A 16,896-nucleotide genomic window follows, 5' to 3' on the forward strand; every position below is an offset into this window, starting at 1 on the left:
CAGCTTCCTCACTGACCCGGTGAGTGGCGGTGGAGGGCAGCCGCCACGTGCTGCACCGGGAGCCCGGCGGGGCTTCAGACAGCAGTTCCGGCACCCTGGCACCTCGGCCCCCGCCACTGTGGGCAGCACCTGGTCCCCAGCCCCGTATCTGCTTCCCTCACCCCAGAAATAGCCAGGGTCACACCAAGCAGAAAGTTTATTGAGGTGCTGGACTGCGGGGAGTGTTTGCAGCGGCAAAAGCAGATGCTGGTGTGGCTGGGGCCCAGGCCAGGGCCCCCTCCTCCTAGCAGCGTCTGGGACTCGGGGTGAGCAACAGGGACGACTCCTAGTCCTCACCAAGGCCCTCCTGGGGACCCTCCCTGTGTCCCCCGAGCGCCAAGTGGGGCAGTATGGGGGCCCTCTCTTTGTCCCCATGATGAGGACGGGACGATCCCTTGATATTCACTATAAAAATTAAAACTCCTTTATAAATCACGGGGGACAAGCAAGAGGGGTCACCTGGGAGCTTCCTCCCCACGCCCCTCCCAGTTCCGACCCCACAGTGAAGAGCAGAGGGTGAGAGTTCGCAGCACAGAGGAGCAGAGACAGACGGGGTGGGGGGGCCACGGGCAGCCCCGGGCGGCAGGGGGACGCGTGGGGGGCAGAGGTGCAGGGCCCCCCCGGGCGAGGACACGCGATCCCCACAGCCCGCAGCCCCCCAGGCGTCAGGCCCCACGGGCCCCCAGTCCAGTCCTTGCCGAAGCTGAGGCGGCCTCCCGAGGCGGCCCCAGCCCTGGCTGCTCCCGGAGCAGGAGAGCGGGGCAGCTACTCCAGGTAGATGTCCTCTGTGGGGCAGGCGTACTCCAGATGCTGCTGGTAGTACTCCAGGAAGGCGCGGCTTCGGGGGGAGAGCGTCCTCAGGCCCGGGGCCCCACAGCCCCACCTGGGCCTGCCACACCACCCCAGCTTCACCCCTCAGCCTCCTGGCCCGGACCTGGCTCCTTACTGTCCGGGTCCAGTGCGGCCTTCCCTACCCCCACCCGCCCCACCCCATGGGATGCCGCTCCCACACTGAGGACCACCCCCCCATGCTCCTCGACACCCTCCCCTGCCATCTGACCCCCCCATGCCCCTTGACACCCTCCCCTGCCATCTGACCCCCCCATGCCCCCCCATGCCCCTTGACACCCTCCCCTGTCATCTGACCCCCCCGTGCCCCCCCATGCCCCTCGACACCCTCCCCTGCCATCTGACCCTCCCCCACGCCCCCCAGACCTCATCCCCACCCTCCCCCCAGCTGCGCGCCCCGGGCACCAGGTCAGCACCCCGCCCCGGTCCCGGCCATCGTGTGCACTGGCCCACCCTCCAGACCCACTCACCCCACACTCTGGGCCACGGGCCTCATCGACTCCTGGGAGACGAAGACGTGGCAGGCAAAGCGGCTCAGCAGCGGGTGTTTGGTGATGAAGCCAAAATAGCTGTGGGGGGTGGGGCAGCGAGCGCACAGGGACGTCAGGGCGTGGAGCACCGGCCCCAGGGGTCAGAGCGTGGGGTGCGGGGCAGGCAGGGCTGGGGAGTGTGTGGGTCACATGATTTGTGTCCAGGAGCACAGCGCTGGGCACCGTGAGGAGTTGGTGATCTGTGTTAATCTGTCCACAAGGGTATCCAGCTGCATCTTCCTCCTCCCGAGCCAGCGCCCGGAGCCTGCCCCCAGGCCACAGGCGATGCGGTCTCTCCCTGGTCTGCTGGTCATCCCAGGTGACCCCTCCCCGTCCTTCCCCTGACACCTGGAGCCTGCCCAGCTCCACCTCTGGTCCTGCACACCCACAGTATTTTCAGGCTCCGCTGTGGGCTTGACATGGGCCCTGACGTGCAAAAGCGTCTTCCTGGAGAAGCTTGTACCCCAGCTCCGTGGCCCCAGCTCTGTTCCCTGTGCGGCTTTCCTGAACCTGCCCTTCTTCTCAGCAAGACATTAACAAAAATTACTGTCCAGAGGGAGGGACTGTCAGCGTCCCGCAGCAGGAGGCTCGGGACCCTCACCCAGCTGTGGCCTATCCAGTCCACGCCGGGGGGTCAGGGCTTTGTGGTTCCACCAGATGGGAATCCACAGGACAGCATCGTCACCAGCACAGCATGTGCGTGTTGACCACAAACACGTCACCACCTGGTCTCGAGCATCACGTTCAGATGACTGCGTTCAGAGCAAGTGCCAGGCACCCTCCTAAGCAAGCTCTTTTATTAATAACTGGCACAAACCTCACAACAGCGCGGTGAGGCCGGTCTCAAGGTGATGGCACCAAGGCCCAGAGAGGGTCAGACACGCTGCAGTCAGACACGCTGCAGACAGACAGCAAGCCTGCGGCACCCTGGGCACACTCTCTGCCGCCTGCGATCTCAATCACCACTCACTCCTACCTTGTCCAGACCCCGGGCACCCAGCAGAGGCCGACCCAGCCCCTGCTTCACCTGAGCCGTCTGGCACCGTCTCCCTGTGCCTCCTCCCTGAGGGGCCTGGGCTGGGTTCTGGAGCTGCGAATATCAGGAAGCTCTGGGCCGGGACAGCAGCTCCTCGGCCCCCTCCCGGCCGCTGAACCTCGGAGCTGCACATGGTCAGAGTGTGGCCCAGGGGCCCGAGCCTGTGGTGCCCCGTCTCCCTCTGCGGTCCTTCTCTCTCAAGGCCACGATCCATGTGGCTGCCGTGCACGCCAGTCCTCACGGCACAGTCCACCCCGTGGCCTGGTCTGAGCCCCAGCCCCCTACCCAGATCTCCTGCCCATCAAACTAGCTCCCTCTCAATGGAGAAGCAGCCAAACGGGGCTCTGCCCTGGTAAGGGTGGAAACCGTTGCCCAGCCAGCAGGCAGAGCACCCCCAGTCTCACCACAAGCGTGCAAATGGCACACGTCTGCCCTCAGCCCCGGGAACAGAGTGTGCTTCTCACGCTCTGCCTCCCTTGAGGACCTGCGGCACCTCTGGGTCCCTGCAGGGCTCCGTGTGCCTCGAGGCTCAGCCCCCATCGCCTCCTCTGGAGCGCACAGCACTGTGCCATGCGGAATGCCTCACTGGCACTGCACAGCATCCAGCTGGGCAGGACGGCCGCCTCCACCCGCCGGGTACGCCACCGCTCATTCCCACCTCCTCTCTCGGCCTGGCCATCTTGTCTGCCTCATGGCCGAAGTTATCCGCCTGCTCCAAAACATACCTGCCCCGAGGTCTCTCTTCCACGCTCCAGACCCCAGTAACAACGGACACCGCAAGCTCACCATGTCTGCAACTGAAGACTGCACGGCCGACCTCTCAGGCCCGTTCGCGCCACGCCCCTTCTCCTGGTGTGTAGGTCACCAACCGCTCAACGCCCAGGTCACCCGATTCTCCCTCCAGATCGGCCTCTACATCCAGTCAGCTCAGTCCTGCCTGCCCCACCTCCCAAAGCCCGCCCAGACACGGCACCTGGAGGGCCCTGCACCTTCTGGCTCTGGCCAGCGGCACTTGGGTCCTTCCACTGGCACACCAGGCAGAGCCAGCTGGTCAGCCTGATGGCGTCACCCACCACCCCACTGCCAGTGGGGTTAACTACCAGCTCCTTGGCAGGGTCGCAGGGCACAGGCACGCTGTGTCCCTGCTGCCTCATCTGGCCCTCTAGAGACCCTCAGCACCTCTCGACCCCGGCCCTGTCTCAGCTGGCTCCATGCCAAGAAGGCCCACCCTGTCACCCACTTGTCTTTCAAGGTTTACAGAGTGGTCTCCGATTGCCCCCAAGTCCCAGGAGAGTTCAGCCACCTCTCTGCTCACTGGAGCCCCAGAGAGATGTCCACCAGATCCCCACAGATGCTTCAAGCACTTACTTGTCTGTGTGTCTGTCTTCCCACCCAGACCAGACGGGAGCCTGTCTGATCCTTGTCTCCCAGGCCCAGAACAGAGCGGGTGCCATGTGGGGGCTCACCTCATGGAGCCAAGTGGGCGGGGCTGCTGGACAGCGGGCCTGCAAGTGGGCGGCCCTTGGGGTTCGAGGGGACTAGGGAGGGGAAGTCTCTCACCAGCTGTTGCGGGGGTGGCAGCCGCAGAACGAGATGTTCTTCATCTGGAAGAAGTGGCTGCAGCGCTGGAACTAGGAGAGAGATGGCAGAGGAGAGCCAGGCTAACAGGTGGCCCAGCCTGCCGGACACGCCTCATCTGATCGCCTGCTCCGCCCTTCCCAGCCGCCTCAGTGGCTCAGGGCCCACACCCCACCTCAGGGCCTCCGCTGAGACTCAGCTTGACACCCCGGAGAGAGATCTCAAGGTCACAAGAGGCAGGAGGACGCAGGTGGACGGTCAGTTTTCGGGCCGTGGCGATCTGCAGAGTCAAGGAGAAGAAGGTCTCAGGGGCCTAAAAGCATCAACTTCCCCCTGGGGGAACATTCTCAATTAGGTCTGAAGAGCCCTGGCCCTGATTCAGGAAGATGTGAGAGTGGTCTCGGCGGCTCCGCGGTCTCAGGATGGCCTGCCCCGTCTTCTCCCCAGCCCTTTGCAGGACGGCAGCCCAGGGCTCCTCAGCGCCCGTCCCGTGAGAGGATGGGGGCAGGGCTGCCCTGCTCCCCTGCTCCTCTCCAGCTAAGTCTCGGGACCAGCAGACAGGCAGGCCCTCCTAAGCGTCCACTGAGTGAATAATGAACGAGCAAGTTGCGTTCTCGGTGGCTCAGATGGTAAAGAATCCACCTGCGATGCAGAAGACCTGGGTTCAATCCCTGGATCGGGTAGATCCCCTGGAGAAGGAGATGGCAACCCACTCCAGTATTCTTGCCTGGAGAACTCCATGGGCAGAGGAATCAGACGGACTAGAGTCCATGGGATCGCAAAGAGTCGGACACCACTGAGGGACTATCACATGAGACCCCAGAGAAGGGTCTGAGAGAGCTGGTCTTGATTTCCAGACACGAACAGGATGGGCTGCGGGGGGAGGCCAGCCTGATGGGGCCGGGGAACAGCCACGGCGCTGCCCTCGGCCTGTCTGCCAGGCCCCTCCATTAGCGCCGGGGATCCCGGGCTCGAGCCTCCAAGGGCTGAGCCGGCCTGCAGGGCTCGCCCCACCCCCAACCCCAGACTGACCTTCTGCATGGCTGCACACAGGATGCCATTGCCCTGGTGACAAGGCACCTCCACGGAGCCCAGGAACTGGACGTCAAAGCGCTCCACCCAGCAGGGACCCCGCTTGCTCCCTACGGGGTCACAAGGGGCCTGGGTTAGGCGAGCAAGAGAGGGTCTGGGTGACAAAATGACCCTTAGGGAAGGAGCCTCACCCAGCAGGTCCTTGGCAGGCCCGGGCACCGCGTGGGCATAGAAGGCAGGGAAGACTCCGCGCTCGCCCGTACGCATGTTGAAGCCACGGAACCAGAAGTCGTCCTCCTCAGCCTCCACCAGCACCGGGTCGTCCACGTCCAGCTCCAGCTCATCGGGATGGCGGGGAATGAACCTGAGGGACGGTCAGAGAGGGGAGGCCACTAGGGCAGGGGGAGGAGGGCTGCGCTGTGCCCATCAGGGTCGCGGAGGGTCTGAGACTCGGGGGGAGGGTCAAGGCCAGCAAGGGGGACTGCCGTACCTGAAGACAGCCCTATGCGTCTGCTCTCTCTCCTCCCCGTTGACCAGGCATGAGAAAAGGCCGAAAGACTCAGTGCCTGAGAGAGAGAGACAGAGAGGAAGACTCAGGGAGGCGCTAGAAGGCCCAGCCAGGCTCCCCTCCCCATGGGCCCCTGGTGTGGGTGGCCCCCGTCTGGAGCTGGAGACAGAGCAGCCTCCTCTCGCCATTCCCTGCGGGGGGAGCCCGGGAAAGCCCCCACTCAGGCGCTGGGTAAGAGGGCAGTGCCCAGCGCTAACCACCCTCAGACCCTGAGGCTGTCCTGGCCCTTGGGGATGGATCTGCGAGCCCCGGGCAAGAAGCCAGCCTGCTCCCCTGGAACCATCCCCTTCCCCCTTCCCACTCACTGGAAGATCGAGAGGTGCTGTTGACAAAGACGTTGAGGAACTTCTTGGAGAAGGTGAGGTCCGGGCTGTCCGGGGAGGCGTCCCCGGGGCCCTGATCCCCTCCCAGCAGCACGGCTCCCGCCTCCTCCTCGCTGGCCTCGCCACCGCTGTCCTCGCTGTCCTCACCCAGGCCGGCGCAGCGCCGCAGGCTCACCAGCTCCAGCTGCGTGTGCTCGTCCACCACCAGCGTGTACTTGACCGCATCGTACACTAGCGAGGCGTCCAGCGCCGCGGGGCCCGCTCCCCGGCCCCCGGGGGGCGCCGCCTTAGCCTCAGCTTCATCCTCCTCCTCTTCGTCCTCGTCGTCGTCCTCATCTGAGCAGGCGGCGGAGCAAGCGCGGCCCGGGCGGGCGGGGCGACCCGGGGCAGCCCACAGCGGGGTGATGGTGTCGCGTGTGGGGTTGCTGAGGAAGAGGCAGGGCCCCGGCTGCGCGGGGCCGGGCCTAGGGGCGGGGGGCGCGGGCGGCGGCGGCCCACACAGCGTCTCCATGTCCACCAGCTCCACGCCGCCTGGCGCCGCCGCCGCCAGGGCCTCGCCAGCGGGCGAGGCAGGCTCCCCGGCAGAGCGCGGCGAGGGGGACAGGCACTGGCCGGGGCAGCGGATGGGCGAGGAGCCCTCGGAGATCATGCGGCTCACGAGGTTGCTGAGCAGCCAGGGCGAGTCGGCGTCCTCGCTGAGGTCCGGCTCCGACTCGGACCCGGACTCGTACTCGCTGTTGGTGTCCTCGGGGCCCACGGGCAGGAAGGCGGGGCGGCGCGGGGGCTCGCGGGGCGGCTCGGGCTCCGGCTCGGGCTCCGAGGCTGGTGACGAGGCCTCCTCGATGGAGTTGGTGAGGTGCGAGGAGCGGCCGCTGCTGCTGCTGCCGTCGTCACTGCTCCGCTCCAGCTCAGTCTCCGAGATAGACGAGATCATGCGCCCCAGGCGCGCGCCCCCGACGTCCTCGTAGTCGGAGCCGGGGGACGACAGGTCCTGGCTGCTGCGCCGGCCTCCGCGGCCTCCGCTGGAGCCGCTGCCCAGGTCGGCCTCGATACCCGGATCTGAGGACGGGGAGGCCCCACCGGGCGCCACGGGCCCTGCGGGTTGGTTTCCTTCCGAGTCGCAGCCTGGGCGCACAGGTGGCTGTGCCCCGCAGGGGCCCGTGTCGGTGGGCGGGAGAGGGGCGGGCGGCTCTGCGGGACAGAGGCTCAGGTCAGCGCCCCCCCCCCGCCTCCCCCGCCTCCTGTGCCACTCCCCCACACTCACCGCTGCCCTGCTCACCTCGGACAGGCTCCTGCACCGCTGGGCACAGCGCTGTTTCCTGCCTGGAGGCCAGAGGCCCTGGAGCAAACCCTCCATTGTTGTTCAGCGAGTCCTGTGGAGGGGCGGGGGGAGAGCGGCACTGAGCGCCCGGTCCTCGCGGGCAGGAGGGGGCAGGTGGCCGTGGGCACCAGAGCCCCCTATGCAGGGAACCAGGGGGAGCTCTGGGCCTGGAGCTCACCTGGGCTCCCAGTGTTGTCAGGTGGAGGGTGGTAGGTCGATGCTTGTGAGGCTCCTCTAGGGAAGGGGAGGGGATCAGGGGCTCCGGGGCAGGGGTCTCTGAGCCAGGGCCGCCTCCCTCCTTGCCCTCCCCCTCTCCTTCCTCCTCGTCTTCCTCCTCCTCGTCCTCCTCCTCCTCTTCTTCCTCCTCCTCTTCATTGTCGTCAATCATCTCGAACTCCTGGAAGTCATCCTGGAAGGAGCAGATGGGGTGCGGCTGCTCCGAACGCCCCAAGGCAAGGCTGTCCTGCAGGAAGAAGGACAGGGCAGAGCTGGGCCGCAGCGGGACAGCGACCTGGGGTCCCAGGTGCCAGGAAAGGTGAAAGCAGGAAGCCACAAGTAAAGGGAGGAAACCTCCCTCCAGACCACTCTGCTCTCCACCAACAGAGCAGTTTTTGTTTTTTGCTTTTTTAAAAATCAGCTTAAGATACATAAGGACCTTGGTAAATAAGAGCCCAAACTCCTAAGTCCCAGTGACAGATTCTCAAAGTGGCCCCAACCCACCTGCCAGCCTCATCCCACCCTCAAACCCCATCACATTTAACACCAGTACTTTTTCCTTCAAAGCATTTTAACACAACTCATAACTACAGTAGAGTTTGCATCTGTCTCCGCAGCAAGCTGCAAGCCCCACCAGGTCAGGGCCATGTGCATATTGTACACTGGGTACCCGACCCCCACCGAGAATGGGCCCTGGCCCACAGAAAAGCTCAGCAAAGATCAAATGAATGCGTGAAGCAAAGAGGCCCAGAACCAGGTTTCACCAAACCTGCACCAACCTCAGGGCCTCGGATCCACTAATCCCTTGCCAGCAATTCCTCTGCTCCATCCCCTCCGGTAGCCGCCCTCATCTGCCAGCTCCTGCTCGTCTTTCCTCAGGGATGGCCTCTTTCCTCAGGGATGGCCGTGCGTTTCCACTAGAAAATCTCCCTAATGGCCTCAGTCTCGGGTGGGCTCCCCTCACTGCACCGTGTGTCCCTCACTGGGACCCAGATGCCGAGACTCAGGCAGCCACTGTCCCTCACCTGTCTTCCTCCCCTACTAGGTTATAAGCTCCCAAGGGCAAGAGCCACACCTGTCCTGCTGTCTTCCCAGGCACCTGGAAGCCTCTAGCACTTGCCACACGGGAGTTGTTCAGAAATGTTCTTGAATGAAAACAAAAATGTGAAGAGACAGGGAGGAGGAGGAGATGGGGGAAGGCGAACTTCAGGGGAGGAGACAGGAGGCTAAGAGAGGCTAGAGAGGTGGGGACAGCGCTGAGAAGGAGATGAGATGGCAGCTGGAAGGGGGTAGATCCGAGGCCAGAGGCCCCAAAGCAGAGGCACATCTTCCCTCCCCCCGTCCAGCCCATGGAGGAGGCCAGGCAGGGACTGCTGGGGAAGGTTCTCAGTGGGCCGCTTTTAGGAAGAGAGGTGTCAGGTATCGAGAGGCCCACAAGTCAAGAGGTCAAGGGAGATGGGGCACGGAGAGGATCCTGTCTCAAGGCTGAGCTTAGACCTGCCCCAGAGACTGCTGAGCAGAAGCTAAGCAAGGCTCTCCTGTGAGAGAGTTCTCTGCCCCAGCCCTCTCCCCACCTTCTCGCAGTGGTCCGAGTCATAGCTGAGGCCCAGACCGCAGTCATCAGTGATCTCAGACAGATCTTCATCGTCAAATTCCTCCAGGCTTATGTCCTGTGGAGGCCTGGAGAGGAGAGCAAGGACAGGGCTCCTGAGAGAGCCGTCAGTCCTGGACTCCCTGCCTGAGAGCTGGTCCTAAGGAGGGGCCAAGGGAGACCCCCACCCCAGCTCCTCGGCCCCACGATCTCCAGAGCCCCCAACCCCCACACCCACATCCTGCCATTATCCTGAAGCTTAAGCCCTGCTCTCCAGGGTATCTCCCCCACAATCGGAGCCACCACCTGCCCAGAGGAAGCACTTGCCCCCCAGCCCTCCTCCCAGTCCTCTCATCAGAGCCAGCAGCCTCTCCTCCCACTGCGCTCAGCTCCAGGCCCCTCTGGGTCACAGCCTCAGCCTCGGGGGAGTCAGGCTGAGCCGCGAAGGGGGATGGGGGCTGAAGCTGCAGCAGCCAGAGGAGGGGGAGGGGTCGAGCCTGCTCCGGAGCAGAATTCAGCCCCTCGGTCGGCTATTCCTGCCCAAGACCGGCCTACATCCCGAGGTCCAGCCCTCTCCCCACCCTAGTCCCTTCCCCCAGGCTCCAGGCTTGATTGCAACTCTCTTCCCTGAGCCGTGCAGACCAGGCCAGGCCTCCACCACAGAGGCCCAGCAAGGCCAAAAGGACAGTGCCAGGCACAGAGTGTGTGCTCAGCACCCCGCAGGCAGGCTGCCCCTCAGGCTCGGCCCACGACCTCCGCCTTCGGAGGAGGCGCTCAGGTTGGGTGCAGCATCGGGTCCCGGCAGGAATCTGGGGTGGGGGTGGGGGACGGTCACTGGGGCTGGAGGAGGGTCGTAAGGGGAGGACAAAGTGGAGAGGCCTGGAACCAGAGGTGGGGGATGGGGAGCAAGTGGGCCTCGGGACCAGAGAGGGTCTGGGGCTCGGGCCCCCAAAGGCGTTGGGGGTGGGGTGGCAGGGTCGGGCCGGCGGAGTCTGGGGACGGGGTCAGAGGGGGAGCGGTGGGCAGGGAAGGGCCCGGGCGCCCGAGTGCGTACCTGCAGCCTGGCGGCGACAGCGAGTGAAAGGTGGAAAGAGAAAACATCTCCGCCCGATCCGCCATCTTCTCTGGGGAAAGGCCTGCCGACCGCGGCGGGGGAGGGGTGCCCGGAGCGCCAGCCCCGCGCGCCCTCCGTCGCTCCCGCCCGCCCGTCCTCAGCCCGCCCCCGGTCACCTCGTGACACGCCCTGCGACACCCCGCCGCCAGCACACCTCGACGCCAGGACACCGCGGCAGCGCGAGCCGGGGGCGGGGGGACCGGCAGCAGGGCGGGCCGGGGGAGGGGAGGAGGGCGGGCCGGGGGAGGGCGGAGGGGACGGCGGGGAAGCTGGTTGGAGGAGGCGAGATGGTTTGACTGAGGCTCGGGTTGGAGAGGCGCGTGTGTGGCTTGGTTCTTTGGGGTGGGGGCAGGTGGGAAGCAGATTGGTGGGGATGGGGCATCAGTTCGCGTGGTGAGAGCTTCAGCGAGGAACTGGCGATGGGAAAGTCGATTTGCAGACCCCTGGTTAGCTGGTGCGGGGGCGGGGGGGACGGGGCCTCATGGAGGGGTGGGTGCGGCCCCGGGAGCTGCGCCGACTTCCAGGGAATCAGAGCAGAAGCCTGGGGTTCCCAAGCCGGGATCCGAGTGGTTCAGACAGAGTGTGGGCTGTGCGCGAACGGGGCTGGAGGAGCTGTCCACGTCTGGGTGCTGACCAGGGCTGGTCGGAGCTGTCCCACGAGGGGTGCTGATTGGCCCACGGAGATGTCTCCCTAAAACGTGAGGACTGGGGCTGCAGGAGCTGTTTCCCCGCCGAGTGCTGATCAGAGCTGGAGGAGCTGTTCCCCCAGAGGGTGCTGAGCAGTGCTGGACAGAGGCACCTGCCCAAGGGGCGCTGATCCCGTCTGGACAGAGTTTACCACACAGGATGTTGACTGGGGCCCACACGGAATTTCAGTACACAGTAAAGATTGCGCAGGCTGGATACAGGTATTGATGGACATCAGGTGAAGTTATAACGCTGAGGCTCTCTTCATTCAATTAGGAAAACTTTCTTGAGCACCAACTAGGTAACCAGCACTCTTTAGGGTGCCAGCACGTTCTGGCTTTTGTGGAGCTGTGTGTGGAGAGAAATGGTTGACACTCAGCTCAAGAGGTGAGGATCAGCCGGTGTTGCAATGGGGGAAGGACAGGTCAGAGTTGTGAGAATGGTTATCAAAGACAGGTTGGAGGACCAGGTTAGGGAGACTTTATGGAGAAGATTTGGCTATAGAAAGAGGCTGGAGTTTCAACAAGGTTGCAATGAAATCGTTCTTTTTTTTTTTCCTTGATGGAAATTATGTGTCCTGACATTCTTTGTCTAAATTTTTTCTGTGGAAAATTATTTCTGAGGAAAGGACTAGCCACTTGAGTGACTGATGCCTGCAAACCACAGGGCAAAGGAGCTCATGCAAGGTGGGAAAGGTGACATTGTCCTTTGGATGGCAATCATTCCAGCCCAGAGAGAAGAGGCAGATGGTGCCCTCATTTGTGGCCCAACCCCAATTTATATTTTATCTCAATTACAGTGTTTTTCTAAGAAAGGCATTTATACGTTTTTCCCTCCCCAGTGGCTGAGAGCCACAGGAGAGCAGAGACACTATTTTCTCTCTCTCTGAACCTCGCAGCTTCAAGCACAGTGCCTGGCACACAGTAAGTGCTCAACAAATACGTGAATGAAGAAATGGGGCTCGTGGACTCTACCACATCTGGGGCACTAAATCCTTGTCATCACGCTGTCTTTTCGACTTTAGGAGCGCTAAGAACATTCCCCATTTCTGAAGTTCAAGGACTCTGGATGCATTAACTACTCTGCTTTCCCCAGGAAACCCCAGATCTCGTCTCAGAATTCTCAAAGAACTTTGACCTAAAGTTCCCAGATTCCCTTTTGATCTTGAGTCTTGTCATCAAACTGACGAACTTGGACATCCACATAAATGACGCATCTAACACCCGTGGCTTCTAATCAAGTCTAATGGTGTATGATCCACTAATGGTAAGCCTAGCACAAACACGAAGTTGACTGGACTTACATGGGAAACTGGGAGAGCAACACGGTCTCAGCAATCCTGATCACAGATGAATCCTAGAAAGTCGGAGGATGCTTTCTGACAATTTTCTCATAGATTAGAAAATAAACAAAGTCAAACCTTCTGCCTTTTGCTCTATTCATATAGCATAGCTATCACAAACACAAAATAAAAACACCAGTAGTAAAACTGAAAAATGAAAAGCTTAAGAGCTGTGCCTTGTTGGGAATACTCTCATAACCGGTCATTTCACCTCTTGAATCTTGATTTTAAGCCCCTAATTCTCTGACCATTGCCTATTTTTCTCACTTTCTTATGGTATTACCATGACACAATTCTTTGACCCCATAAAAACTTACTCCAGGGAATTCCCTGGCAGTCCAGGGGTAGGGCTCCATGCTCTTACTATCAAGGGCCAGGGTTCCATCCCTGATCAGGGAACTAAGATCTCACAAGCCATGCAACATGACCAAGGGGTGGGGGGAGAAACTTATTCCAGGTACTATTGGTGTGTAGCAAATTACCATCAAATTTAGAGGGTTTAAACAGCCACTTTATTCTGCTTACAGTTTGGGGTTGTAAATTCAGGAAGGACTCCAGTGGGAAGCTCTTGCCTGGGGTTTCTCAAGCAGTTTGGTTACAGCTGGAGGTAAACTGAGCTGGATTTTGAAGATGGTTCACTCTCAAGATTACAGTTGATACTGTTGACTGGGGGCTCGGCTGAGGCTATCAGCCAGCACCCACACCTGGCCTCTCTGCATGGAAGTCTCAGGGTAGTTGTGCTTCTGATATAATGGCAAGCTTCTCCCAGAGTGACTGCCCTTGGAGGGCCAGAGAAAGCTTGCATGACCTCTTTTGAATTAGCTTTGGAAGTCATATGGCTCCCCATTGGCCAAAGCAGTCACAGTCCCATCCAAATTCAAGAGAGCAGTCATAGACCTGGCTTCTCAATGGTAGGAATGTCAAAGAACTTGGGGGTGGGGGTGCATGGTATAAAACCATCACGGATCTCCAGTCCCTTGATGCTCCTACTTTTCTTACTGCCAACTCAAGTTCCTTGCTTGAAATTAACCTCCTTTATGGAACTGTCAACTTCTCTTCAGGATCATTTCCATCAGCAAACAAGCATAATCTAGTGTTAAAAATAAATGATATATTCTCATCTCTGTACATATAAAGGATCCAATGCAATGGGGTTTTCAGTATTGTTATGCCTTAAAGGAAAGGACAGTAAAAGCGTCCTTTTGGTTTAAGAGAGCATTGTCACAAATAGTTATGCCTTTCAGCAAATAGATTTATACCAATGAGGAAATTATGACAGTGAATGAGAGCGGAGTTGGACACAACTGAGCAACTGAACCGAAGTCTCTGAAATCTAAATGTCTAGTTTCAGCCAAAAAAGCAAGATGGGTAACCCACAGCTCCACTGGGGCCACCTAAGAAAATTCAGCTAGGATTCTCACTCTTGCCATATCTGCTCAGACTGGCACAGTCTGATCCAGAAATACAGCCTCAAGATGTGCCGCTCGTGTTTCTGCTAGTACGTGAAGGATGCTGAATTTTAAATTTAGTTAAAATTAAAATTCAAGTAAAATTTTTACTAAATTAAAACTTTTGTTTTAGAACTTCCATTTGGAAGTTCTTTTCAAATTGCTTGATTATTCATTATAGTTTTTTAGTTTCTGTGCATATTTCCAAATTTGCCTTTTATTACTTTAATTATACTGAACACAGGCATTGATAACTTCATTATCTGAAACATGCTGTCTGTGCTTACTGCTGACTAGCTGACATGATTTCTCATTATCTTTCTGTTTAATTACCTTTTTTTTTAACTTAGAGGTATTTGCTAGCCTTGGCATTGTATTTATGGAAAACTCTGAGGCCTAGAAAGAGAGTATGTGCAGAAAGAACTTGTGTTTGCTTCTCCCAGGCACCTATAGAATTACCAACCTGATTTCAGGTTGGTATTTAATGACCACTGAGCTTTCTTAGACTACCTTGACCATAAGAATTTGAGCTGCAACCCATGTAAAGGCCAGCTTCTTGTTCTAAATTTTCAGCACCTCTTTTTTCTCTGTCTGTCTCTCTTTCTCAAACACACACACACTTTGCCCCCAAATTTGAAGCTGTCAATTTACTTTTTAAAAAAAGTATTTATTTGAATAATAAAAATCTGATTAGTTGAGGCTCATGGTATTTTTGGTCTTCATTACAGCATGTGAACTCTTACGTTGTAGCATGTGGGGATCTAGTTCCCTGATCAGGGATTGAACCAGGGCCCCCTGCTTTGAGAGCATGGAATCTTAGCCACTGGACCACCAGGGAAGTCCCTGAAACTGTCAATTTTCTTCCCAATCCTCAAAGGACAGGATTCACCCCTACTCAGGGGGTTTAACCTTTTGATGTCTAAGCTTTGCAGAGGGTTGGCCTTATATTAGGAGTCTCCTCTTGAGCAGGCTCTGTGCTTTATCTCTGCTCTCTATATCCCAAAGGCATATTAATTCCCTATTATTGTTGTTGTTTAGTCACTAAGTTATGTCCGACTCTTTGCCAACTCCAAGAACTGTAGCTTGCCAGGCTCCCCTATCTCTGGGATTTCCCAGGCAAGAATACTGGAATGGGCTTCCATTTCCTTCTTCAGGGGATATTCCTGACCCAGGAATCCAACCCACAGCTGTACTGGCAGGCAGATTCTTTACTGCTGAGCCATCAGGGCTGCCATAAAAAAATACCACAAACTCAGTGGCTTAAAACAATAGAAATTAATAAAATAAAATTAGGAAAAAAAAACACAGAAATTTATTCTCTCACAATTTTGGAGGTCTAGAAGCTCAAAATCAGGCAGACTGGTCCCTTAACAGCCAGCAAGGCATGCTCTTTCAAAAGATGCTAAGAAAGGGTTTTTTCTTGCCTCTTCCTGGCTTCCAGTGGTTGCCAAGACTCCTTGGCTTGTGGAGGCATCACTTTAGTGTCTGCTTGCATTGTCACATGATCTTCTCTCCTTTTTCTGTGCTTGTATCCAAATTTCCCTCTTCTTTTAAGGACACCAGTCATTGGATTAACAAGTGAAAGTGCTACTCACTCAGTGGTGTCTGACTCTTTGCAACCCCAAGAGCTGTAGCCCACCAGGCTCCTCTGTCCATGGGATTATCTAGGCAGAAATATTGGAGTGGATATCCATTTCCTCCTCCAAGGGATCTTCCCAACCCAGGGATGGAACCCAAGTCTCTGGCATCCCCTGCATTGTCAGGCAAATTCATTACCATTGAGCCATATGGGAAGCCCAATCACTAAGTCAAGTCTGCAGCACACCAGGCTTTCCTATCCTTCACTATCTCCCTGGGTTTGCTAAAACTCATGTCCATTGAGTCACTGATGCCATCCAACCACCTCATCCCCTGTCACCCACTTCTCCTCTTGCCCTCAATCTTTCCCAGCATCAGGGTCTTTTCCAGTGAGTCAGCTCTTCACATCAGGTGGCCAAATACTGGAGCTTCAGCCTCAGCACTAGTCCTTCCAATGAATATTCAGGGTTGATTTCTTTTAGGATTGACTGGTTTATTCTCCTTGCTGTCCAAGGGACTCTCAGGAGTCTTCTCCAACACCATGGTTCGAAAGCATCAATTCTTCAGCACTCAGCCTCCTTTATGGTCCAAATCTCACATCCATATATGACTACTGGAAAAACCATAGCTTTGACTAGACAGACCTTTGTTGGCAAAGTGATGTTTCTGCTTTTTCATATGCTGTTTAGGTTTGTCTTAGCTTTTCTTCCAAGGAGCAAGTGTCTTTTAATTTCATGGCTGTAGTCACTGTCATCAGTGATTCTGGAGCCCAGGAAATTAAATCTGACACTGTTTTCACTTTTCCCTCATCTATTTGCCATAAAGTGATGGGATCAGATGCCGTGATATTCACTTTTTGAATGTTGAGTTTTAAGCCAGATTTTTCACTCCCTTCTTTCACCTTCATCAAGAGGCTTTTTTAGTTCCTCTTCACTTTCTGCCATTAAAATGGTATCATCTACATATCTGAGGTTGTTGATATTTCTCCCAGCAATCTTGATTCCAGCTTGTGAGATCCTATCTTAACTAATTTCATCAGCAAAGACCCTATTTCTAAACGAAGTCACATTCTGAGGTTCTGAGTAGTTATGAATTGTGGGGTGAGGGGAGGGGATGGACACTATTCAACAAGGCATAGGCTATAAATCCCCAATCCAAATTTTCTTTGTTCACCAAATGCCTCTGATCAAAAGTAATATGCAGTAATCCACACATCCCTCTGGGTTTCTTGTCTTATTTAGTCACTGTTTTCTCACTTCATCAGTGTTCTTAGAAAACAGTTCTTAAGAAAAATAGTTTATACTGGATTTTTAACCATTTTCAGCAGGAAGTTCCATTTAGGAATCTAGCTTGCCACATTACATCTCCACTCATTTGATGAAGCTACAATGTGGTAAGAATAGCTCAAGAAAATTAATGGGTTATATGTCTATTTCATTAATAAGCATGTGCAAAAGTCCCAACAAAGTATCAGCTAGTGAAATGCAACAGTTTATTTTTGTAAATGCATTTTGATCACATAGGTTTAACCCAGAAATTCAAGGATGGCTCAACATCTTACTTTCATTTTTAATGGTAATCCAACACATTCATGGATAAAGAAAGGAACATTGCATGATTATATCAACAGATGTGATTTTTATA

The 16,896-nt window shown here is 57.1% G+C and overlaps 1 protein-coding gene across 1 annotated transcript; it reads right to left on the bottom strand.

The window, feature by feature from the left end:
* Window positions 1-178: 178 nt before the first annotated feature.
* On the bottom strand, window positions 179-10,384 carry MAPK8IP2 (mitogen-activated protein kinase 8 interacting protein 2). The gene is made up of 12 exons (XM_027540388.1): window positions 10,138-10,384; window positions 9,067-9,172; window positions 7,455-7,739; window positions 7,235-7,328; window positions 5,938-7,146; window positions 5,555-5,630; window positions 5,256-5,428; window positions 5,065-5,174; window positions 4,208-4,312; window positions 4,015-4,085; window positions 1,359-1,457; window positions 179-877 (listed from the first exon to the last, which is right to left on the bottom strand). The coding sequence occupies exons 1-12, from the start codon at window positions 10,200-10,202 to the stop codon at window positions 805-807; spliced, it is 2,466 nt and encodes an 821-aa protein (XP_027396189.1). The 5' UTR covers window positions 10,203-10,384; the 3' UTR covers window positions 179-804.
* Between the last annotated feature and the right edge of the window lie 6,512 nt (window positions 10,385-16,896).

The sequence above is a fragment of the Bos indicus x Bos taurus genome, chromosome 5 (genome assembly GCF_003369695.1).
Source record: "Bos indicus x Bos taurus breed Angus x Brahman F1 hybrid chromosome 5, Bos_hybrid_MaternalHap_v2.0, whole genome shotgun sequence".
NCBI lineage: Eukaryota > Metazoa > Chordata > Mammalia > Artiodactyla > Bovidae > Bos > Bos indicus x Bos taurus.

What these genes read in the sequence shown, in the direction of transcription:
- MAPK8IP2 (XM_027540388.1), bottom strand. Translation starts at nt 10,202, where the DNA reads ATGGCGGATCGGGCGGAGATGTTTTCTCTTTCCACCTTTCACTCGCTG. An exon ending in GCCTGCCAAGGACCTGCTGG is followed by an intron (nt 5,175 to 5,255) that starts GTGAGGCTCCTT and finishes GTGACCCCGTAG; the next exon opens with GGAGCAAGCGGGGTCCCTGC. An exon ending in GTCTCAGCGGAGGCCCTGAG is followed by an intron (nt 4,086 to 4,207) that starts GTGGGGTGTGGG and finishes TCTCTCTCCTAG; the next exon opens with TTCCAGCGCTGCAGCCACTT.